This window comes from Ipomoea nil, unplaced genomic scaffold (genome assembly GCF_001879475.1).
Source record: "Ipomoea nil cultivar Tokyo-kokei standard unplaced genomic scaffold, Asagao_1.1 scaffold1509, whole genome shotgun sequence".
Classification (NCBI taxonomy): Eukaryota; Viridiplantae; Streptophyta; class Magnoliopsida; order Solanales; family Convolvulaceae; genus Ipomoea; species Ipomoea nil.
Window position 1 is genome coordinate 1,522,990 of NW_017617937.1, and position 24,088 is coordinate 1,547,077.

Genomic DNA, 24,088 nt, shown 5'->3' on the forward strand with positions numbered 1-24,088 from the left:
CTATGGACCAGGAATTCAATATTCTTCTACAAAATCAAACGTGGTGTCTTGTACACTCTCGGGCATATATGACTGTTATCGGATATAAGTGGGTATTCCGCACTAAACGAAAGGCAGATGGTTCTATTGAGAGACACATGCCAAGATTGGTAGCAAAAAGATTCAACCAGGTCCATGTACAGGATTTCTCTGATACGCTCAGTCCAGTGGTAAAATCCACTACTGTCAAGTCGCTTCTTTCTTTGGCTTTATCTTCAGGTTGGGTTATCAGACAACTTGATGTTCATAATGCTTTATTAAATGGAAATTTGTCTGGAACTGTTTATTTGAAACAACTACCTGGTTATATTGATACTCACCCAATCATGTTTGCTTGCTTAAGCGTTCTTTGTATGGCTTAAAACAGGCTCATATAGCTTGGTTTAATTGTTTTCAAACGTTTTTACTTTTTGTTGGTTTCAAGCATAAAAAACAGATATGTCTCGATTATACTATTCACAGGACTCTGCTAATGTATGTATGTGTATATATATATATATATATATATATATATATATATATATATATATATATATATATATTATCTATGTTGATGATATACTTGTGATGGGAAGTGATTATGATCTTGTGATTCGTTTGATAAAAGAGCTATCTGCTGCGTTTAAGATTAGAGATTTTAGTGAACCTCATTTCTTTATTGGGATTGAAACAATTAAATATGTTTGAGGGGAGTATTAAGACTCTTTGTATTTGAGTCATATAACTCCTAATCCTAATATTTCTATGATTTTCTCTCAATCTGTACAAATCACTATTTATCTAATACAATTTATACCGTTCTCATCATCAGACTAATAAATATTTGAGTTTACATTAGTCCGTAATAGACAACTACAATTATTATTATTTTGGGAGCGCATTTTAATTGATAAACCATTAATAATTTGAACTACGACGCGGGGGCTAGGGCTTCGTCATTTGGCGCCAAAATACTTCTTCCCGCCATTACATTAGCCCGCCAATTCCACATTTCTGCTACTCAGATCTGGAGACTGAGCTTTTGGAATAGCGAGGTGGAAAATTGCCCCAAAGCGTTTAGAGAGAGGGAGAGAGAATGTCGGACGATCCTTCAGTTGTAGCCGGAAGGCGGAGGAGCCGGGGAAGCAATGGGACGGCGAGGGCTAGCGCGCTGGAGCGTCTCAGAGCAATCCGTAATGGCGAACGCTGCTCCCGAGAGGCTGTCGAGCTCCAAGTCAAAATGGAGGACCCGATCTACGACGTAGTTGACGATGATGAGTACAAAGCCCTAGTTGCGAAGCGGGGCGAAGAGGCTCGGGGGTTCATCGTCGATGATAATGGCCTAGGGTACGGGGATGAAGGTCAGGAAGAGGACTGGTCTATTGCTGGGCTCCCTGAATCTTCTGACGATTCCGAAGGAGAGACAGAAAGGCGGAAGAAGAAGAAGACATCAGAGAAGAAGGAGCAGCCTACGAAAAAGCCATCGGCCGCACTGTCAGCTGCCGCAGCGTTGATGGGTAGGCAACGGATTTCGAATATGTTTACTTCTTCAGTTTTTAAGAAAAGTAGAGATGATGCATCGAAAAATTTGTCATGTGATAGCATTGTAGATGATGTAATAGCTGAATTTGCTCCTGACGAGGCTGATAGGGAAAAAAGACGGAGGGGAAGTTCTATTTTATCTTTGAATTCGGCTAGTTCAATTAAAGTGAATACAAATCCTTTGCCTACCAAAATTGAGAAGCCGATCATAGACAGTGTAAATTCGATTGTGAATGATGAAGCTAGGAAAGTTCAGCCAATTGTTGAGAGCGTTAGAATTGGCGAGTCTATGATGAATGATGTGCAAAACACCCATTTGGGTGACCCAAAAACTCTGCCGGAGAAAATTGAGAATGTAAGCACTTCCGATGTCGACTTGAAAGAGAAGAAAGGAGTAGAAACATGTGACTTTGCAGTGAATGGAATTGGGGACAACGAGAATGTGTTAAGTGAAGCTGAAGTGAAGGTAGATCCAATGCAGGAGGATAAGGTGTTTACACTCAATGCAAAAATTAAAGCGGAAAGTGATTCTGCTTTAAGTGCAAACGTAGAGTGGCAAGCAGTGAGGAGTTCCGGAAAGTGCTCTGGGTTAAATCATGTCAATGCTGAAGAAACCTCAGACTTGGAATTGGAATCTGATGGATCATTTCCTTTCTTCATACTTGATGCTTATGAGGAGCTTTATGGAGCCAATTCAGGCATTCTTTATCTATTTGGGAAGGTACATTTGAGACTTCCTTTTTGCTTTGGAAGCAACTCCACATTTTGCAGTGGTTTACTCCTGAATAATTGATGGCTATATTATTTTGTTACTAAATTAGGTTATGATATTTTCCATACAAACTTAGTATCTTGGTAGCTGACATCTGAACTGTCATTGTTTTTCAGGTTAAAGCAGGAGGTAGATATCACAGTTGTTGTGTGATTGTAAGGAACATGCATAGATGTGTTTATGCAATCCCAAGTAGCACTTTATTTCCCAAAGATGCAATCTTGAAGCTAGAGAGCGATGTTAAAGAATCTCAAATTTCTGCTGCCACTTTTCGTAGCCAGCTTCATGTAATTACATCAAATGACATGCTTTTCCTTGTATGCTCAGTTCTTGTACTTCTTGCTAATTGTATATTTTCTTGCTGTTAGGAGATGGCATCAGAACTGAAAACAGAATTGACGAAACAGTTGGTGGAACGCAATGTCTCGAGTTTTAGCATGGCACCTGTTAAGGTTTTTGAGGACACAACTTGCAAATCTGATACTTTGTGACAATTACAATATCCTCATCCTGTTGTAGTGTTTTGCTGGCTATTTACTTTGTTCTACTACTATCATTTTGCAGCGAAATTATGCATTTGAAAGGTCTGACATACCTCACGGGGAGAATTATGTCCTTAAGATTAACTATCCATTCAAGGTATATATATAAGTCTCATATTTGCTATATTTGCTATATTTTTCAGTGGTTATCAGAGCAGAACTTGGCTTGATTTAAAACAATGAAGCCTGCTCTTAGTTCTGACAAATCTCAAAAGAAATTGACAAAGTCTGGCTTTTCTAGTAGTTAGCAGTAGTTATGTTCGGGTATGCATGACCATATTTGAACTTTCTTATTCCAGGACCCACCACTTCCACCAGATCTCAAGGGAGAAAACTTTTGTGCTTTACTTGGCACCCATAGCAGGTACTTGGTTTGTGCAAATATGCCAGAGATTGAAACTTTTCTATCAGCATCTCTCTTTATTCTAGCATCTCATGCCTGCATTAATCTTTGGAAAAGATTGATATGCAAAGTATGCTATAAAAATTTCTTGCCTTGAAATTTGGATTGTTTATCTGCTCCCAGATTAGGAATGAATGCCTGTATCTGTAAAATGTTCTGTATGTGTGTCGACTATCCTCTGCTGCTTGACTCCAATGTATTTTCACTATTTGCAGTGCACTCGAGCTCTTTCTTGTGAAGAGGGAAATCAAGGGTCCTTCCTGGTTATCAATTTCAAAGTTTGCTAGCTGTCCAACCCCTCAACGTGTGAGGCCTCAAAAGCTACTTATCCCCCATTTATGTTATTGAATTGTAGTTTTCACAGGCTATATAAGTAAATATATGTTTTACAATCTGCACAGGTAAGCTGGTGTAAATTTGAGGTTACTTTGGATAGTCCAAAGGACATCCAAGTCCTCAAAGAGAACATTCCAGAGATTCCTCCAGTGGTTGTTGCAGCAATAAATGTGAAGACTGTTATCAATGAAAAACAAAATGTCAATGAAATTGTATCTGCATCTGTTGTCTGTTGTCACAAGGCCAAGGTACAATCTATTTTACTTGTTACTTGCTTCTTCTGATTATGATGAATCAAACTAGCTACATATTTTTGTTTTTTCCCCACTTATAATTTATGTTTGCATAGTAGTGCTAGTACATAGGTCATAACCACTTCTGCGGTTTACTGCAAACTGTAAGAATTAAGTTGAATTTTGCTAAAGGCAACTGAATGCATTCACCATATCCCTTTCAGATTGATGCTCCAACTTTAACCTCTGAATTAACAAGACTGGGGATGCTTTCTCATTTTACTGTTGTGCGGAAGCTCGAGGGAAGCATATTTCCAATGGGATTTACCAAGGAAGCAACAGATAGAAATACAAAAGCTGGAACTAATATTATTAGTTTTGAAAGCAGGCAAGTTCAGCCTACAGATAGAATTATTTTCTATTGACAAGCTTTTATATCTATGTTTCCATATTCTCTCTAGTCTTTCCTGCTGTTGTAATTTAAGTTCTTGACTATGGATTCTCTTTGAAATACCAGTGAAAGAGCTTTGTTGAACCGTTTGATGATTGAGTTACACAAATTGGATAGTGATGTGCTTGTTGGGCACAATATATCTGGGTTTGATCTGGATGTACTGCTTCATAGAGTTCAGGTTTGTGTATGCCTTAAATGCTCAAATTTACTGCATACTGATTCCTGTTATAAATAGATAAGGTTTGATTGCAAGAAAAAACAAGAGTATTTCATTTTCAAAAAAATTTCCTTTTTACTCACGAAATGGATTCTGTTCCAAATTGTTTATTGATGCATGGGGCCATTGGTGCATTGTCTGTCACCCATGACAAAAATGCTTTGACACACTTTAAACCTTTTCCAAAGTCTGATGTTATCTAATTAAAGGGGCTGATGCTATTGCAGGCATATTTTTACCATTGTATATTTATGGATCTTTCCAAAGCGTTATGCTAGGATGCTCAGAATTTCTTACATTATCATGCAGGCATGCAGAGTACCAAGCAACATGTGGTCAAAAGTTGGCCGTCTTAAACGTTCTGCCATGCCTAAGCTTACTAAAGGAAGTAACATTTTTGGCTCTGGAGCAAGTCCAGGGATCATGTCTTGTATTTCAGGGCGTATCCTGTGTGATACATTTTTATGTTCTCGTGACTTATTAAGAGAGGTAGGATTTCTATAAACTAAATTATTTGTTTCTTGCTATGTTTTGATATTTATTATAGTGTGTAACTATTATATAATACTTGCTTTCAGGTTAGCTATTCCTTGACACATCTCACAAAGAATCTGCTAAATAAAGATCGCAAGGAAATTTCTCCACATGATGTTCCTCAAATGTTTCAGGCTTCTGACTCGCTTATGAAACTAGTGAGTTCTCATTTCTGTTTGATGCATTTGTGGTTATCTTTCTGAATCAGCACAAGAGATCTTGTTTGACTGCATTATCAAGAGAGAGAAAAGTGAGCCTACTTGGACCATCTCTTGATTGCCTAATTTGTAGGCTAGCTTTTAATGTTGCTCACTATTGCATGAGGTCCCTGGTGATAGTGTTAACAAGTATAAGGAGCCTATTAATTTTGAGAATTTGAAGTATTATGCATGAAGTAGCCCTTTAACTGAGATAGTGGAGTACGTATCTAGTTTCATGTCACAGGGATGAGCCGGATGTTTTCTATTTAGAATGCTCAATTTTGTCATAATAATATAACTTTTTGCTGAGAATTTCATTGTGCCTTACAGCTTATGTGATTTTGCAGATTGAATATGGAGAAACAGATGCATGGCTGTCAATGGAACTCATGTTTCATTTGAGTGTTCTTCCACTCACTCGTCAGCTAACTAATATTAGTGGTAACCTTTGGTGTAAAACTCTCCAGGTGAATCATTGTATCACCCTTTCAACTGTAGCTCTTCTCAAATGAACATCCATGTATACATCATAGTTAATTAACAAATATTTATAAAATTTCAGGGGGCTAGGGCCCAAAGAGTGGAATATTTATTGTTGCATGAATTCCACAGTAAGAAATTCATAGTGCCAGACAAGTTTTATTCTAAAACAAAGGAATTAAAGTTGACAAAGCGTAAACAAAACCATGGTGGTGATGGAATAGAAACTGATGAAATCAACATTGAGGACCCAAGTTTTGGAAATGAGCCCCCAGAGATTGAGACTGGGAAAACCAAAAAGGGACCTGCCTACTCAGGAGGTTTGGTTTTGGAGCCAAAACGAGGGTTATACGATAAATACATATTGTTACTGGACTTCAACAGTCTGTACCCATCTATTATTCAGGTAACCTTATATTCATTGGTCTCCCCCACCCCATTTCTCTATTTAATCCCTCCTAATCTCTTTTCTTCTGAAAAGATAAGTACTCCTGGATCTCCATTCCCTGGTTGAAAAGGTGGTGTAAGAATCTCACTCTCTTTTCTTTCAGGAATACAATATTTGTTTCACCACTGTTGAAAGATCTCATGATGGATTGGTTCCTTCTTTACCATCCAGTAAAGAAACTGGAGTCCTACCAAAGGTAAAGCACCTGGTATTGCTATTGGTATTTATACTTGAGAAATGGAGATTTGAATCTGAAAAATATGATACCAAAGTCCTTTATTGAAGATATCTGTGTGATTTGAGTTATTTCTTTTATGGAGTCTAATGATGTGATGTGTATGTGCACCGACTGTCTGATATCATATGTAATACTGGAAACTCTAAACAAGTGTGTGAGCAAGGACTAAATATTATTGAACTTTTTGCAATAAACATGCATTTCAAGATTGTCTTTATTTTGCTGCACCTAAAGGAAACCTTAGGGGTGATCTACTGATTTTGGTGTAGATTTGGTCATATCTTGTAATGTGTATAACCTGTGATTTGGATAATGTACCATCCCACCAAAATATTAAAGAAAACCCTGTTCTACTTCATTCTTGAGTATTTTGTTGAAAAAAAAGGTTTCCTTCTTTCTCTTTCTGAACCTTTTTTCTGCATGTATTTAGTTGCTTAAAAACTTAGTTGAGAGGAGAAGACAGGCAAAAGCATCATTGAAAACAGCATCAGGCCTTCAAGCCCAGCGGTTTGACATACAACAACAAGCACTCAAATTGACAGCAAACAGGTATTTGTCTGGTCATTTTGCCTCAAGGTTAACCTCTCATCTTTAGGCTTTATTTGAGCTGTGTTTTGATTCGAGCTCAAATTTTGAGCAGGAGTCCAATGACATAATAAATCAGTTATTCAGTATGATTTGAGAACTGGATTAATAAATTATCTGAAGTTCCTTCTAGTTTTAAGAAATAAAAAAACAACTCAATTCTACCTATGCAAGTATGTAAACTAACTATACATTTAAGCCAAACCTTCCCTATGAATTTGAGACCAAGACTTTCCAAGCCTAATCTCACAATCCTAACACAAATCATGCTCAACGAACCAAATTGAAATTTATCCTTAGAGTGAATTATTTGTTTAATGCTTAGTTCACTTGCCATCATAGTTGTCTTGGAGTTTCAGTTCTCTGACTTAACCATTTCTGATGCAGCATGTATGGTTGCCTTGGGTTCTCCAATTCTAGATTTTATGCTAAGCCTCTAGCAGAGATGATAACACAACAGGCAAGAAATATGTGCTTTGCCAACCTTCTATTTGCTTATATATTCCAGTAGTAAATATTGCTGTCTGTGAGGTTGACTGACCCTGCTTTTCTGTAGGGAAGAGAGATACTGCAGAGTACGGTTGACCTTGTCCAGAATATACTGAACTTAGAGGTAACATTTAGTGGTTTAAAAAAAAATAAAAATTCTGTTAGCATTATTCCCTGAACATCTTTTTTTTTTTTTTTTTTTTTTTTTTGTTTTGTTTTGTTTTTTCCAATTGTTCAGGTTATTTACGGTGATACAGATTCAATTATGATTAATAGTGGGCTTGATGATATTCCAAAAGCAAAATCAATAGCAAGGAAAGTCATTGAAAAGGCATGTTCTGTTAGTCTTGATTTTTGAGATGACATTCATTTTCTTGGTAAATTTGGGTTTTTGTTTAAATTTGTTCTCAGCCTTTTTGTGATATGTGAATCACTTTTCTTTTGTAGGTTAACAAGAAATATAAATGTTTGGAAATTGATCTTGATGGTTTGTACAAAAGGATGCTGCTACTCAAGAAAAAGAAATATGCTGCTGTAAAAGTACAATTTAAGGATGGAACACCTTATGAGGTAGCAATTATACTTGAATACATTTTTATTAAGTTAACACTATGCTTGTTGGAATTAATTACAACTACCAGCTTGTCACTATATTGCTATGCCATCCACAGGTAATTGAAAAGAAAGGTCTTGATATGGTTCGTCGTGACTGGAGCTTGCTATCAAAGGAATTGGGAGACTTCTGTCTCAGTCAAATACTATCTGGAGGGTACATATCTTTGTGAACTACTGAACTCTTCTGTCTTTCAGTCTTCAGTTACAAAAGATGATCTGGTGATTTACTGCTTGCAGATCTTGTGAAGATGTTGTTGAGTCAATTCATAATGCTTTAATTAAGGTAATGTTGTATGTGAAATATCAGAATTAAACACGGGGATTCTCTAAGTTGTAATTACAAGTTTTTGCATTATTCGGTCTAAATCTTGTTCCAACAAACAAAATCTCATGAGAAGATGAATATGGCAATGATTAGTGGAAACTTGTACTCCACCCACATTTTATTTGTCCCATTTAACTGTTTTAATAGGTCACTTTACCAAATTCCAGCATCAGGGAGGCCTATAGTCCATTTCTATTTTGGCGTAATGGCCAGGCTTTGTAATATTAAATCTAATAGATTCAGTACTTGCATTTCAGGTACAAGAGGATATGAGGAATGGGCAAATAGAACTGGAGAAGTATATAATCACCAAATCATTAACTAAACCACCTGAAGCATATCCTGATTCAAAGAATCAACCTCATGTTGAAGTAAGTCTGTTAATGCCTATCTATTTTTCCAAGACTTTTCATACATATAGCCTGACTTTCAATTTTATACATTTTCTTTCTTGTATTGTCTATAGGTAGCACTTAGGTTGAAGAAAAGTGGTTATATTACTGGCTGCTCTGCTGGTGATACTGTACCATATATCATCTGCTGTGAGCAGGTTTGCCACACGCAACTGCTGTTATCCTTTTTTCCTATATTTTTTCTTGTCAGTGCCATTTACAGTGAACTCCAGCTTTGTTGGATTCCTGTTATGTACAATTCTTGAATGTTGGCTTCTACTTTATGTCAATAGGGAAATCATTCGGGTAGCTCTGTGGGGATTGCTCAGCGGGCAAGGCATCCTGATGAGCTGAAGAATGACAATGAGAAATGGATAGTTGACATTGATTATTACCTTGCACAACAGGTGTTTATACTAATGAGGCATTTCACTTGGTTCTTTACATAATGCATTCTCCTGGTTTCCATACTGAAACCGTCAATATTGCAGATACATCCTGTGGTATCACGTCTCTGTGCATCAGTTCAGGGAACCAGCCCTGCTCATTTGGCTGATTGCTTAGGTCTTGATCCATCCAAGGTAAATCACTATTTTTCTTCCAAAACCATTGGTTTATGGCTTGTTATCATTTCTGTATTTGTTTTCCACTTATACTATATCATAACTTGTGGGATCTTTTTCAGTTCCAAAACAAATCAAGCAATGATGTCAAAGATGATCCTTCAAGTTCACTCTTGAGTGCAGTAGATGATGAGGAAAGGTAATCAATTTATTGCCTACAAAGTATTTTATGCAACTCAACAGACAGCATGAACATTTCTATACGATTTTTTAGTTGAACAAAGAAAATTGTTTTGGTGCAAGTATTGACACATGCCTTTCATGATCAAACTTGCAGATATCGAGGTTGTGAACCGTTGGTCTTGGCATGCCCTGGCTGCTCTTCTTCCCTTGAATGTCCGCCCATATTTAACTCCATATGTTCGTCCATAAGTCAGAAGCCAACAGACCCGCAAGCAGAAAGACCCTCCATTGAGTTTTGGCACAAATTAACCTGCCCTAAATGCCCAGAGGAGGCTGCTGTGGGTAAACTGTCGTCTGCTTTATTAGCAAACCAGGTAAAAATCTTTTACTGCACTCCCCTCCCTATAAAAAACTCAGAAACGGACATACACTGGACTACACTACTCCACTGCTAAGAAATGTGGGCATGAGTTTCTTTATTTACTTGATTCTGGCAGGTGAAGAGGCAAGCTGAGAGGTTTGTTTCAACATATTACAAAGGAATAATGTTGGTATGCACTTTCTACCTTAAAAAAATTCAATCTTTATATTAAAATTGCCATTTGAAGGTAGCAATCCATCCTAACACTGAATTATATCAGTGCGACGATGAAACCTGCAACTACACTAGCCGCAGCCTGAACCTGCGTGTAATTGGCGGCTCAGAGCCTGGAACTGTTTGTCCAAACTATCCTCGTTGCGAAGGGCATCTCCTAAGAAAGGTATTCTTGGAAACCTTATTTACTATCAAGCTTTCATTTTGAATGCCCCTACCAATCTACCATTACTGATGAAATATGTAAAATGCATTGCTTCCCAGTATACAGAAGGTGATCTGTACAAACAGCTTTCATATTTCTGCCACATTTTGGACACTGAGCGATGCATCAATAAGGTCTTACTCCTTTCTAATTTAGTCTTTTACTTTTAAAGTATCAAATTTTGTCATATTTTAACGATTCACACAGAGAGGGAAAAGCTAACGATGAATTACAATTAGAAATGATTCAATACTTAAATATTAAATTTTGTAGCTTTAAAAGTTGATGACTAATTGAAAATGAGTGATAGTCAGATGATTAAATATTAATGTGGATGGTATGTGGAGATGCAGGTGGTGGATATTAACATGAAAATGCAAGTGGAGAAGGAAGTAGCTAATATCCGGCCTCTGGTTGAGGTAGCAGCATCTACAGTGGAGAAGTTGCGCGACAGGTGCGCTTATGGATGGGTGCAGCTGAAGAGCTTGACGGTGGATATTTGATCTGTGTATAGTGTGCATGTATATATATATTGACGTTTGTAACACCTCCATATTAAATGGTTACCTTGGCTCAACAAAAACTAATCATAAGAATTGCAATTTTTTTTATTACCTTAGAGTAGATACATTTTAACTAAGGGTGTGCTTGATTCATGGGTTTACACCTTTTTTTTTTTTTTTTTTTTTTTTTTTTTTGAAACCCAAAAACAATCAGAATATATTAAAAAATCCCAGTTCAAACACAATGAGTAGAAATAAAGCGGGGAACATAGTCAAAAGATTCAAACACGTCATCCCCTTATACGGTAAAGCATGTTTAGCTAAAGAGTGAATCATATTATGGGCTCGAGGCACAAAATGAAATACCGTAAAGGGCATAAGACGAAGCAAAGTGCAGATCTCTTCAACAATGAATCCAAACGGCGTCTTTGTTGGACCAGCATTGGCGGCTCTCGTTACTGTTTGGGCATCCGTCTCAAGCACAAATCGCTGCCATCCATGTTCCTTTAACCAGCTAAGAGTTTCTCGAGCGGCTAACGCTTCAGCTTCGCGCACAACATACAGACCGTCCTTAGCATATATTATCACACTAAGGCAGCATCAACAGAAATTCGCACAGCCCCCTGGGGGAGTAGGTGATCTGCAGTGGCCATCGTGCTTTGAGAGGGACTGTTTGGGTGCTTGCGGACATCCTTCCAGTTGGATAGGAAAGACATAGTTTGCTGTACCAAAGCTACTGGAGGTATCATTTGTTGTTGCCAAACCATTGAGTTCCTGTTCTCCCAAAGCGCATAGCATATCGGTACGACTCGTTCAAGCGTTTTCTTGGCCAGACTCGTCCACATTTCCTCGAGCCACCCCTCAAGCGTATCAGCATAAGATAGAGCCCATTGGTCATTGACAACATGCCAACACTAACGAGCAAAGACACAGTTAGCAAAGAGATGAATAATACTTTCGTTTTCCAGGCCACATAGAGGACACACAAGATCACAAGGAACCCTTTTGGCTGACAAAGCATCTTTTGTAGGAAGCCGGTAAGGTGCATAGGCTCCAGAAAAAACATTTCATTTTTGGTGGGATATTCAATTTCCACAGAACCAACCACACCGTACTAGCCTCCCCCATCTCACCCGAGGCTATCCTATATGCGCTCTTTACCGAATATTCCCCTCTCTCATCTCCCCTCCAGAAAATAGAATCATGAGCACTCAAAGTAGGAATTGGGACGCTCATTATTTGATACACATCCCGCTCACAAAAAAATGTCACATAATAGCTCATGATCCCACGACTTTGACCCCAACCTAAAGAGAGAATGGACAGCAGGGTTTTGTTCAACACCCGAACCTGATTACAAGGGTCCCCCCATACACGAATAGTGTTTCCATCTCCAACTCGCCACCTCACTCCCTTACCCAATAAGCTCCTAGTTTCCCAAATACTAGACCATACAAAAGAGGGGTTTGAGCCCAAACATGCTTCAAGGAAAGAGCAAACCGGGAAATACTTTGCTTTAAAGACACGAGTGACCAAAGCATTTGGGTTTGTCATAAACTTCCACCCTTGCTTTCCCAACATAGCCATATTCATTTCCCGGACACTACGGAAACCCATTCCCCCAAGTTGCTTTGGCCTACATAAGTCCCCCCAAGTACTCCACCTTATTCCCCCTCGTTCCCTACGCTCACAACCCCACCAAAAGGAATTCATAAGGCGTTCAATCTCAATACACAACCCCTTCGGAAGGAGGAAAACATTCATAGCATAATTCGGTAAACTTTGGAGCATTGTTTTTAGAAGCACCTCACGCCCTGCCCTTAACAAGTACTGGTTCCGCCAATTCAATATCTCCTCTTTTTCCAGCCGATGTAGCTCAGACGGTCAGACCTCTGATTTTTAGTAAAGTTCTAAACCAATTAAAGTACAAAGAGGATTTTTAGTAAAGTTCTAAACCAATTAAAGTACAAAGAGGTCAACAATACTTCTACTAGAGCATCCACACTAGTGGATAATATGGAGTTATTTCAGTTTGAATTCTTTCCAACTAGAGTTAATAGCTAATGTGGGGTGGGGATAATTCAAAAATAATTCTCCTGCAAATGAAGGCATAATGTCAAAAATATTTAATAAAAAAATAAAAGAAGAAGACGCGCACAGCCTGGGCAAAAGCCGGGCACGTGGCGGTGGTGCGTCAGGCGCGCCTGACAGCATTAATTTTTTTTTTTAAAATCAATTTTCTATTTTTTTTTCTCTCCCCTCCCCCATTCTCTTTCCTAATCACTCTTACATTATCCCCACATTCTTCCCAACTAATGTGGATGCTCTGAGGCTCAATCTCATGACCTCATATGAGAGAGGTCACTACATGCTTGGTTTTAATTTTATTATATAAATATATATAATAAAAAAATTCATCGGTACATTGCACAGGTAATTGTGCAATTATTTGATCAAATTCAAACAAGGATAACATAAAAAAAAAAATCCATAATCGATACAACACATTTCGTCAATTGCACTATATAATATTCGTTGTTATAATATCAATCTAAATATTCTTAAAATAGTATATCAAATCCATTTCGTGTAATGCACATGTGAAAATACTACGGAGTAGTTTATATTAAAATGTGAATCACGATTAATGATGTAATTTGTTTCCAGGTTAACCTTAAAAGTGGATCTTAAAACATAGTTTATATTAGAATGTGAATCACAATTAATGATGTAATTTGTTTCCAGGTTAACCTTAAAAGTGGATCTTAAAACATAGTTTATATTAGAGTGTGAATCACATTAGAATATGCATTGATTTTTTTTTATTTTATTTTTTAAAGAATAAGGGTCAAATAGGCTACTCAATTGCAATTAGGCCATCAAACTAAAAAAGAATGCAATTGAGTCTCTGAATAACGCAAACTCATGCAATTCATTCCAAAAATGACCTATTTACCTGTAAAGACGGTTACCGAATTTATTTATTTATTTTTTAAAAAATAATGTTAAATAAAAACATCTAAAATTTAAAAAATAAAAATAAAAAAGTACGTCATCTTCGCCGGAGACGAAGAAGTCTTCTTCGTCTCCGGTAGAGACGAAGGGATCTTCGTCTCAGACAGTCTCCCTGGTCGCCACCCCTTCGTCTCCGCCGGAGACGAAGAAGCGGCGGAGACAAAGGTTTATTTATTTATTTATTTATTTATTTATTTTATATTTATAATTATTAATAAATATTTTTAAATTCGGTAACCGCCTTTCAGGTACACAAGTCAATTTGGATTGAATTGCATGAATTTACGTTGTTCAGAGATCCAATTGTATTCTTTTTTAATTCGATGACCCAATTATAATTTAGTGCGCAGCTGACTGATCTATTTGATTTTTTTTTTTATTTTTTTTTTAAAGCTTAGGTATATGCATTGATTTGAAATTCAACTGAGGAGGTGGAGTAAACTTTGAAATATTTTTTATTATGGGCTCTTAAAGCCCATTTGAAATGGGCTGAAACTATCAACCCAAAAACGAAAAATTTTATTATTAACTGTTGTCAGTTTGTCACTTTACGTAGCGCCGGGTCTGGTCAACTAACATGCATGCATTTGCATCCTCCAAAAGTCTCGCTGGCACACCAACCCTGACCTCACCCTCTCAAATATGCCTTTGCCACCATGTGCTTATGAATCTTCCTCTTATGTCTTAATCATACTTATAGTTTTACCAATTATAATATACTACTTGACTAGTTGTTAGGCAAGACATATGATTGAAACTCGACAATTGTAATGTGAAAGTTATATTTAATGTGGGGATTGAGCTCTTTATGAGTATCAGATACTAGTCCAAAGTTTAAACTTTAGACGCATATTATTCGATTTTATTGATATTTTTTATACTAGTGACTGTTAAATATTTAAATCATTATAAATTATCCGTCTATTATCATGTTAGGTCAGAGTGTGAAACTTGGCACTAAAGATTTTGCTTTTGTGGGCAAGTTTTGCCAATAATATTACCATAATTTTGTCATGCCACCAACCCCCAGCTAATTATTGTCTTTAGATTCCTCGAGCCACATTTTAAGCTAAACTATTCCGTTAATTATTGACATTAGAATGTCTTAATTCAATCAATCCCTCAACAGATAATTAGTGTTTCATATTAAAAGATAAATTTCATCACTTTTTAAATATCAAATTATCGCCACATACAAAACTAATATTTTTTTTTTTAAAAAAAAAAAAAAAAAAAACATCAAGTACCATTACTGAGTAAAAGAACAAATCACAAATATAAAGAGAAAAAACGGTTTCAAACTCCCTTACCAAATTGAGAGTCCGATCCATAGCCTTAACAAGAACACGGGGTTACATGGTTACAATCAATATAAGAAAATCAATTCTACTATTATTAAGACTGTTGGAGATAAATTATTTCTACCATTTTCTAATGAAATTTGGTCACTATTATTTGCAAAATAAAGTACATTTTATTAAATAAACAAAGAAATAAAATTGCTCGAGTATTTGATTTGGTAACTATGAGGTTTCAAGTTTAACTACATGTAACTTATGCTGATTTATCTTCTCGTAATCCTTTCCGACCTAAGGTTGCAGGCGAACTTCACCTCAAATAATGCATTTTTTGGTAGCCTTGACAAGCTTTTTTTTAATTTTATTTTTTATTTGAAGGAGTTGGTGGGAAAAAATAGTCAAAATTGGAGTTTGGTGATTGTGCTAATTTTGACGCAAGCGAAGTTTGCACGTTTCCCCCCTGTTTGTTGTGTGTATGAAGGAAAAAGGTCGGGTCACCAACTTTTGAACAGAGAACTAATCCAAACGCTAACCTATCTATATTCCTCCCACCTTCCCTTCCCTTCCCTATTATATATACTGCTAAACCACTACTCATCTTCCATCATCACTTCAATATTCTACCTACCTATCTGCTTACTATACAACAACAATCTCCGATTCCCCGGCGGCCGGCCTTCACAGTTCACAACCCATCCAAATGGCAACCGATGGAGATGCTGGCAGACACCAAGAAGTTGGCCACAAGAGTCTCTTGCAGAGTGATGCTCTTTACCAGGTATTCTATCTCATCTATATATATATATATATATATATATATATATATATGCCAGTTTAATTTACTTAATTTGTATGAATGGATGAATGAATGTATGTGTGTTTGTTTTGTTTCAGTATATTCTTGAAACAAGTGTGTACCCAAGAGAGCCAGAATCCATGAAGGAGCTCAGAGAGATAACAGCAAAACACCCATGGTAATCATCATATCACTAATTTTTTTTTATAAAAATTTGAGTGATGAAGAAAACTCGCAGTCACTATCCAGAGTGTGTATACTGGTTAAACCTCAACTTGTGGTTCTAATCACAAAGAAGTAAACCACCCTTTGTGACTCTAGCTGACAAAGAAATTGTCCAGAGTTGAAATCAAGAAGACCAATAAAAGGTTTCTGATAAATTAATGAATTTCAGGAACATCATGACAACCTCAGCTGATGAAGGGCAATTCTTGAACATGCTTCTCAAGCTAATCAATGCCAAGAACACCATGGAGATTGGCGTTTTCACTGGCTACTCTCTCCTCGCCACCGCCCTCGCTCTTCCAGATGACGGCAAGGTAATATAATCAAATCAAAATCCAATCTTTTCCGCCTCCAAACCATCCATCCATATGATGATCACAGATTATATATAAAGTCGGGTAATAAATGTTGTATGTTTCTGCAAGCAGATTTTGGCCATGGACATTAACCGGGAAAACTACGATTTGGGTCTTCCGGTGATCGAAAAGGCCGGCGTTGCACACAAGATTGATTTCAGAGAAGGGCCGGCGCTCCCGGTTCTTGACCAGATGATCGAGGACGGAAAGTATCATGGGACATTTGATTTCATTTTCGTGGACGCCGACAAGGACAACTACATTAACTACCACAAGAGGTTGATTGATCTGGTTAAGGTTGGGGGACTCATCGGCTACGACAACACCCTGTGGAACGGGTCCGTGGTGGCGCCGCCGGACGCGCCGCTCAGGAAGTACGTCAGGTACTACCGGGATTTCGTGTTGGAGCTCAACAAGGCGTTGGCCGCCGACGACCGGATTGAGATTTGCCAGCTTCCGGTGGGCGATGGGATCACCCTCTGCCGCCGTGTCAGCTAAATATATATATACACATTCTTGCCGATGACCACAATTTCCCTTTGGTGTTTTTTTTTGAACGTTTTTATGAATTTCCCATTGTAATTCTCAATATTTTAAATGTTGGTTAGAGGGAGGAGGGGGTTCTGAAAAAACAGCCCATAAAATTGTTGACTTTTGTGAATAAATTGCATTTTTCATTTTGCTTATTTTATTGGTCACCAACTCTTTTTTTTTTTTTTCCTTCTTTTTTAATAGTAGTAAGTATAAACTAAACAACAATAACACACAAGATTATATATATATATATATATATATATATATATATATATATATATATATATATATATATATATATATATATATATATAGAAGAGCGCTCATATGCGGCGGGGTCTTACGGTGCGGCGGTGCGGTCAAATTCCAGAATACACCAACAGTGTTAACAATATGCACCAACAGTATAATAAAAACACACCCCAATGAAATGTAATAAAACATCACAAAATACACCACAGACTCAAAAAAACACACCATATAACTCACCACCCCCAATGGTGTATTTCCGAACAGTGTATGGTGTTTTTACTCACACCTAATGGTGTGTGTTTGGTGATTCAGGGCTCTGTTTACTCTGTTTTGTGTGGTGTATTTCCTAACGTTGATGGTGCATATTTGGTGAACTATTGGTGTTGCCGCACCGCAAGAAATAACCGCACCGTAAGACACTGCCGCACCTGAACCCGCCTCTATATATATAGGACGTACAATATTTCCTTAACAATTATGACATTCTATTATGGGCACATTCTCAGGCCAAGAATGCAATAATTTAATTCCATGATTTTTTATAGCAAATTATGGCAGATTCTCAGACCAAGAATGCAATAATTTAATTCCATAATTTTTTATAGCAAATTATGGCAAACTTTTAAGTCTCATTTTATTCTGTATTTTTTAAAATGTCATTTAAAAAAAATAGTGGTAATGAATAAATCGTTATTTTTCCTTTAAAAAAAAATAAAAAATTCCTTAATGTCAATTGATTATGGATGTGTAACATGAATACATACTCGTTTTCTACAACTAAACCACACCTTTATGTATTGAACATTTGCTTTAATGTTAAAAGTCCTTTGATTTTCAAAAAAAAAAAAAACAAACAAAACCACACCTTTATAGTATTAGAAAAGATAATTGAGTGGATGAACATGATTCTCGACATAAATATTATAAAGTTAAAAAAGTTTTCTCGTAAATATATCATATTTGTCTTTCCAAAATGCAACCACTTTACCTCTTAGCTAGGCTAAGCGTTAAATTCCCAACCTAACATGCACCTTAAACCTATCAAACCAACACCCAATTATAGGTTATGCAGCTACAACTAATTGTTATATTACAAGGTTCAATACGCCACGCTACGTAAACTTGATAGTAACAAATACTCTTTAACAAACTATCACACTTCACATGTGACTATATTATACTCTGATCCGTATCTATTAACAAATAATAACATATCATGTCACCTAAACACAAATGAATCTTAATCCATGATATAATATAATGCAACAAATTATACCATGAACAATGATCCACATTGCACGATTTTGACTCCTAATACAAGTTCATTGAAATGTGGATCATTGTCCATGGTAAAATGAGATGGTCCCTCCTAATTTTCCTTTGAAAATGATGTTTCTGTCCAGGGAAAAAAATGATAGAAAGAATGTGTAGTTATGTAAGCTTCTTAGAACTTGATTGCAGATCCTTTGCCCAGGCAGGACATGTGTCTGGGTCATATTGATAATCATACAACAGTTCATCTCCAGCATTCATATCTTTTAACGCAAATATGCCCAGCCTGTGATCTCCGCCCACTACGATGATCTATCGAAAATGACCCACCGGCTACTATTAGTTGAAAACACTGAAGCAGACACGGAGAAAGGGAGCAGTTTACCTTTGCAAAGCAATTAGGATCAGGAGAATGATTGATGAACTTCAGTTTGTTACCCCTTCTATAAGCATCAATCACGAGCTATATACAAACAAAAGAATGGGGTCAATATATATATAGTGGGTGGGGTGCAAGTTGTTTGTCCTACCTGATCATTTAGATTGAAGAGGAACGAACAGTTTTGACGATCATAGACCTTGCCATGCTTATCAGCTTCAAAGTGTGAGATTAATTCACCAGTGTACCCCCCAATGAATTCATTCTTTGAGACACAAATCACACAATTCTGAATCATGCATCCAAACACACATCTAAGATTACAACTATTTGATTTAAAAAGCAGGAGAATCACGTTCACGTATTACCTTTAAGAAAGCTCCCCATCCAGCAATATCAGATCTTCCAAGAAGAACCTGAACGTAGAATACAAAATGTAACAAATAAACAAAACAAATTGAAGACAAAAGGCTGCAAAATGTAACATGCAAGCAATATTGTGAAAACTTTTCACTTGATTACTACACTAGCAAATAGGCTGAGAGAAAAGGGAAACAAAACAAAGAGAAACATAACAAATATACTCCAGTATAGAAAATTGAGAAAGTATATTGAACAAATACTACACTGTAATAGTACTCAAAAAAATAATGTGTTTACTATGACATTATACTAATTTGAATAGCTTAGTTAAGCGTGCACAAATATCAAGCATAATTACCTTTTGCTGGTGTCCAAGAAGTAACTTCATATTCTGGCATTTGTGGTTTGAGACTTTGTCAGGAGGAATCCCAATAGAACCATCACCGCAACTGCAAAGCCAAATAAACCAGCATAAATAGTTTGAAACAGAAATCTGAAGAGATGTGCAATACCAGAGTTCATACTTTTGGGATGTATTAATTTATGGGATGAAAGGAGTATTACGCAAATTTATTCCAATTTTGGTCCATCACTATAGTGGCATCCCCACCTACTGTATTCAACTTTTATTTTACTTTTTGTACTTGACTTTAAAATGTGTTCCACTTTTGATCATTCCGACGAGATATTTGGCATGCCACAGAAATACTATCAGAAGGACCAAAAGTGGAACATCTTTTGAAGTCAAACATTAAAAGTGGAAAAAATCAAAAGCCGAATACCATAATTGGAAATGTTATCACCATGAAAGCTCACCTGACCCAACAAAAGCAACAAACATCAGGATCACATTCTCTTCCAGATGCATAGCATGGACAATAATTGGTTGCACACTCATTTTTGGTACAGTGACAACCTTGAAATCATATCTTGCAATTCAATGGGCATCTAGGCAATAGAAAAAGAAGGCAATTGCACACCATCAGTTAACACTAATAAAGATACTGGATGAACTTGAAAAGAAACACAAACACAAAAGGAAGCAAAAGAGGATGGGGGACAGGAGAACAAAAAATGTGTTGCTTGGGTTATGGATTTAAAGGACTAATCCACCTCAGATTCCAATAATTGTTCAAATTAAAAAATGGGCAGTAGTCACCTACCCACAGAATTTTTCACAGTAGATTGATTTTACAACACAAGGACACTTCTTTCCACAGTGAGGTTAACAATTACACGGAGTATAGTGTGCACAAAGTTCCTCCCTCACACGTATTTGCTTCAGAATAATAAGATCCTGTGAGCATCCATGCAATTGACAATTAAAGACCTACAACCAGATGGAAAAGAACTAGATTTAGGATAAAGAAATCATCACTTTCCACTATGCAAGTAAAGAAATCATCAATATTTGTTGCTTACAAAACATCGCTGGCAAAATAAATTGTCAAATGAACTCAGAGCTGCATCAAGATCTTCGTCTAAATATGAATTTATGGTGACTTCAGTGTTTTCATTCTTAGAAGTAGCCCCTTCCTTGATGAGATCTTTATATCTTGCCTGTATAAGATGTTTGATGTAGTTTATATCTGTAATTCTGGCAATAAATCAAATGGAGAAAATAAAAACAGGAGGACTAAAGTTCTCAACGTGACCAGTTTTTATTAGACAAGGACTACAGAGTAAGAAAACATTACAAAATCAAGAAGAAAAAGTTTATACCTTTACTTCACTAGGTTTTCTAGAGAAATGATTGGCCAACAAATCCAACACCATATCATACAATCCAACCTTTTCAATAGTCATCCTAGTGAATCAAAAGGATAAGAGCAAGAAATAATTATTATGACACTGTTTAATGTATGATAGATACATGGTGTTGTATGTCTACTCCTGGCATGGCAATAAAGCATGCTCAGATGCTTGTTTATGTCAAGCAAAATGCTGTTATTTTTTACATGGAGAAAGTTCATACAAAGTCTTTAATGAGAAGAAAATACCATACAAAGTATTTGCTAAGGCAGAAGCAGAAAATATATCTAGGGGTATAGATCGAGTTCTGTAACATTTCAAGCACATAATTAAACAAACCGCAGAATATAGTCTTCAGACTCTGCAAACTCATTTTCTCCTTCCTCTTCAATTATTTCTTCATCACTATCGCTGCAAATTAGGGCTTCACCACTATTCATATCATAATAGATTCTTCTGCGGCCTATCACTGATTGATCCTCAGGCATCTTTTGGTTTCTGAAAAATTCCCAGTAAGAGGGGTATTATTTCTCAGTCCAAAACGAAAGGCAATAACAAATTATTCAATAAAAAACCAGGCTCTCTCATGTGCTTTTCATGCAATAACAAAAAGGGATATAGAGTGCAATCATGGTTCAACTATGTTTTAAACAAACATGTATGCAAGTTACAAACCTATTGGGAAGGATCCATGGCTAACAGCTAACCAGTTTAAGGCCTTGACTGAAAAACTCTAAGTACACAACCAATATAGACAGGCATTATACCATCTCTTCTAACTCAAGCAAGCCTAGTAATGAATGACTACTACTAAATTACATCTACAGTTAAAAAGAACATATTTGTTTTAGCAAGGGGATATATCTTTTTCAGTGGAGCTAAATACATTCAAGATATAGGTGTTCAGATTGAAACACAAAAAAGCACCGCATATTATAACACACCTATGTAGAAAAGCCCATGTAGTGTATGGAGGTATTTTTTCCAATTTTGGGAGTTTAATGGGGCAAACAGCATTCTTGAGAACAATGCTGGATCGTAGATCTGAGGATGCATAACCATCTTCTTGAGAGCTACAGATTTTATTTCCACTGCCAGTACCAATGCTGTTTTGCAAATCAAAAGCATCCGTCTGCCTCTTTGCGAGCAGATCTGCACTTCCATCACCAACCTAAAATTGTCCGTGCCACTATAAGTCTAGGTCAATTATAGAAGATATTTCACTATCAACAACTAAATACAAAAGGTGAAGACTGTATCCATACTAAACCCGTTAGCGGAGGGCCAGTGGAGGGATCCAAGTGGGGATTTGAAGGAGGTGCCTCCAGCTTTGACATGCCAGTAATGAAGCATGTGCTGTGGTGAAAAGTTCAATCTGGCAACAATGCTCTGAATAAGGAATTAAAGATCAAGTCATATAAAATTCAATCCAATAAAGAGTTTCTGAGAGAAATTAAATGAGGCGATCAGATCTGAAACGCCTAGATTGGAGTTTTTGGTGTGGTGGCGCCGCGCGAGATAGATCAGAGAGGCTAAAGGAGAATGAGATGTAGCTTTTATTTTTCTTTGTGGCCAGTACACAACAAGTTTTTTGAAGAAAATTAGACTATTACATTACATAACAATGCATGCTCAAAAGCAAAGACAATAGAAATGTGTTTGATCAGTTAAAAACAACATATACTCTTCCTGTCACAAAGAAACATTGAAATTAGTGAGGTGACTGAGGTCCCAATCCAGAAACACAACAGGGAACGAACCCTAAATATATTCCATATGGTTTCAACCAAGATGGAGCTTTGTACTGTGAGTTTGTGATCCCGGACCAACATTGGAACTCTGTTCTTCTCCCTATTCCGGTAACTTACCAAACACAGAGAGGAATCATGAAGCACCATGTGGATGAGCCACTGCATGCAACCACCCATCGGCGTGGAACTTTGAACTTTGCGCGAAACAGACAACAGGGGAAATGGAGTGTAATAATCTATCTATAGTAAAATCCTCCTAACAAATTTTTCCCCCAAAACTTTTGTAGTAAAACTTATTTGGTAAGTAAATGTCAAATGGAAAATAAATAAATAAATAAATAAATAATAATAATAATAATAATAATAATAATAATAATAATAATGTTATTACCTTAAATAAATAAATTATTATACTTTTCCTTAAATAAATAAATTATTATACTTTCCTTTTGAATTAGTATTTTCTACCTATAAATACAATGGCTTCTTCAATCAAAGAATCCCAGACTCATCTCTCTGCTTTCTTTTTGTATGAATTTTCTACATTTTTCTAACTATATTCTCATGTACTTCAATATGTTTTGCAGTTTATATCATCTGGTATGAGTTTGAAGATACTTAAGGAGGCTCTGCTTCAACAAAAGGAAATTGAGGAGGAAGAGCATTTGTAACAGAACCCTATTGGTTTAGTTTTTATGAAAGATTGTAGAGATGCGATCGAGGATGATAAAGACGGTAATTTTGATAATTTTGTAAGATTTTCTGAAACTTAGAGTTAGTATGTTGACTTCGAGATTTGTACATGCCATTCAAGTTTCTATGATTTTTTTTACCAAGCATAGTTCATTTTACAGCATTTTTATAATTTATATATATATATATATATATATATATATATATATATATATATATATATATATATATATATATATATATATATATATATATATATATATATATATATATCACAACTTGAGTAGAGTGTTTGTTTAACCTATTAAAAATCTCGCTATATTTGATTTTTTCTAAATTTTTGTAAAACACAAAAATAATGATTATTTAAAAAGAAGAAATAAATAACGAATACAATTTTAGATTTTGTGTTACTCCATTCACATATTAGTATAAATAAATAAAAAAGTAATAAAATAAAATACAAAGGAAATATAAATTTTTAACCAAAAATTTAATTAGAGAAACCTCTCAAAAAAATCCACGTTGTA

The 24,088-nt window shown here is 36.2% G+C and overlaps 2 protein-coding genes and 1 pseudogene across 3 annotated transcripts; 2 read left to right on the forward strand and 1 right to left on the reverse strand.

The window, feature by feature from the left end:
* The first annotated feature begins 979 nt into the window (after positions 1-979).
* Positions 980-10,983, forward strand: LOC109189027 (DNA polymerase alpha catalytic subunit). Of its 2 annotated transcripts, XM_019339721.1 has the most exons (31): positions 983-2,281; positions 2,449-2,619; positions 2,701-2,784; positions 2,897-2,971; positions 3,174-3,238; positions 3,493-3,583; positions 3,679-3,861; positions 4,071-4,234; positions 4,364-4,478; positions 4,827-5,006; positions 5,096-5,209; positions 5,599-5,718; positions 5,814-6,137; positions 6,283-6,375; positions 6,848-6,966; positions 7,390-7,462; positions 7,559-7,615; positions 7,730-7,822; positions 7,939-8,061; positions 8,163-8,260; positions 8,344-8,389; positions 8,689-8,802; positions 8,898-8,981; positions 9,117-9,230; positions 9,315-9,404; positions 9,509-9,585; positions 9,724-9,943; positions 10,067-10,120; positions 10,211-10,330; positions 10,429-10,503; positions 10,723-10,983. In XM_019339721.1, exons 1-31 carry the CDS (start codon positions 1,115-1,117, stop codon positions 10,870-10,872), a joined length of 4,653 nt encoding a protein of 1,550 aa, XP_019195266.1. In that variant the 5' UTR covers positions 983-1,114; the 3' UTR covers positions 10,873-10,983. The 2 variants fall into 2 exon arrangements, with proteins under 2 accessions (XP_019195267.1, XP_019195266.1); XM_019339722.1 differs by lacking the exons at positions 9,509-9,585; positions 9,724-9,943; positions 10,067-10,120; ... (1 more) ...; positions 10,429-10,503; positions 10,723-10,983 and having other exon boundaries at positions 980-2,281; positions 9,117-9,196; positions 9,315-9,395.
* Positions 10,984-15,791: 4,808 nt separating this feature from the next.
* LOC109189033 (caffeoyl-CoA O-methyltransferase) lies at positions 15,792-17,248 on the forward strand. The gene is made up of 4 exons (XM_019339729.1): positions 15,792-15,963; positions 16,080-16,159; positions 16,376-16,520; positions 16,635-17,248. Exons 1-4 carry the CDS (start codon positions 15,886-15,888, stop codon positions 17,058-17,060), a joined length of 729 nt encoding a protein of 242 aa, XP_019195274.1. The 5' UTR covers positions 15,792-15,885; the 3' UTR covers positions 17,061-17,248.
* A 1,080-nt stretch (positions 17,249-18,328) lies between these two features.
* Positions 18,329-23,059, reverse strand: LOC109188818 (annotated as a pseudogene).
* Positions 23,060-24,088: the final 1,029 nt, after the last annotated feature.

Bases quoted from the DNA above. Each gene is read 5' to 3' on its own strand.
- LOC109189027 (XM_019339721.1), top strand. From the start codon at position 1,115: ATGTCGGACGATCCTTCAGTTGTAGCCGGAAGGCGGAGGAGCCGGGGA. The intron at 2,972-3,173 runs GTATATATATAA...TTCTTATTCCAG, and splicing joins AGATTAACTATCCATTCAAG to GACCCACCACTTCCACCAGA. The intron at 6,138-6,282 runs GTAACCTTATAT...CTTTTCTTTCAG, and splicing joins TGTACCCATCTATTATTCAG to GAATACAATATTTGTTTCAC.
- LOC109189033 (XM_019339729.1), top strand. From the start codon at position 15,886: ATGGCAACCGATGGAGATGCTGGCAGACACCAAGAAGTTGGCCACAAG. The intron at 16,160-16,375 runs GTAATCATCATA...AATGAATTTCAG, and splicing joins ATAACAGCAAAACACCCATG to GAACATCATGACAACCTCAG. The intron at 16,521-16,634 runs GTAATATAATCA...TTCTGCAAGCAG, and splicing joins CTCTTCCAGATGACGGCAAG to ATTTTGGCCATGGACATTAA.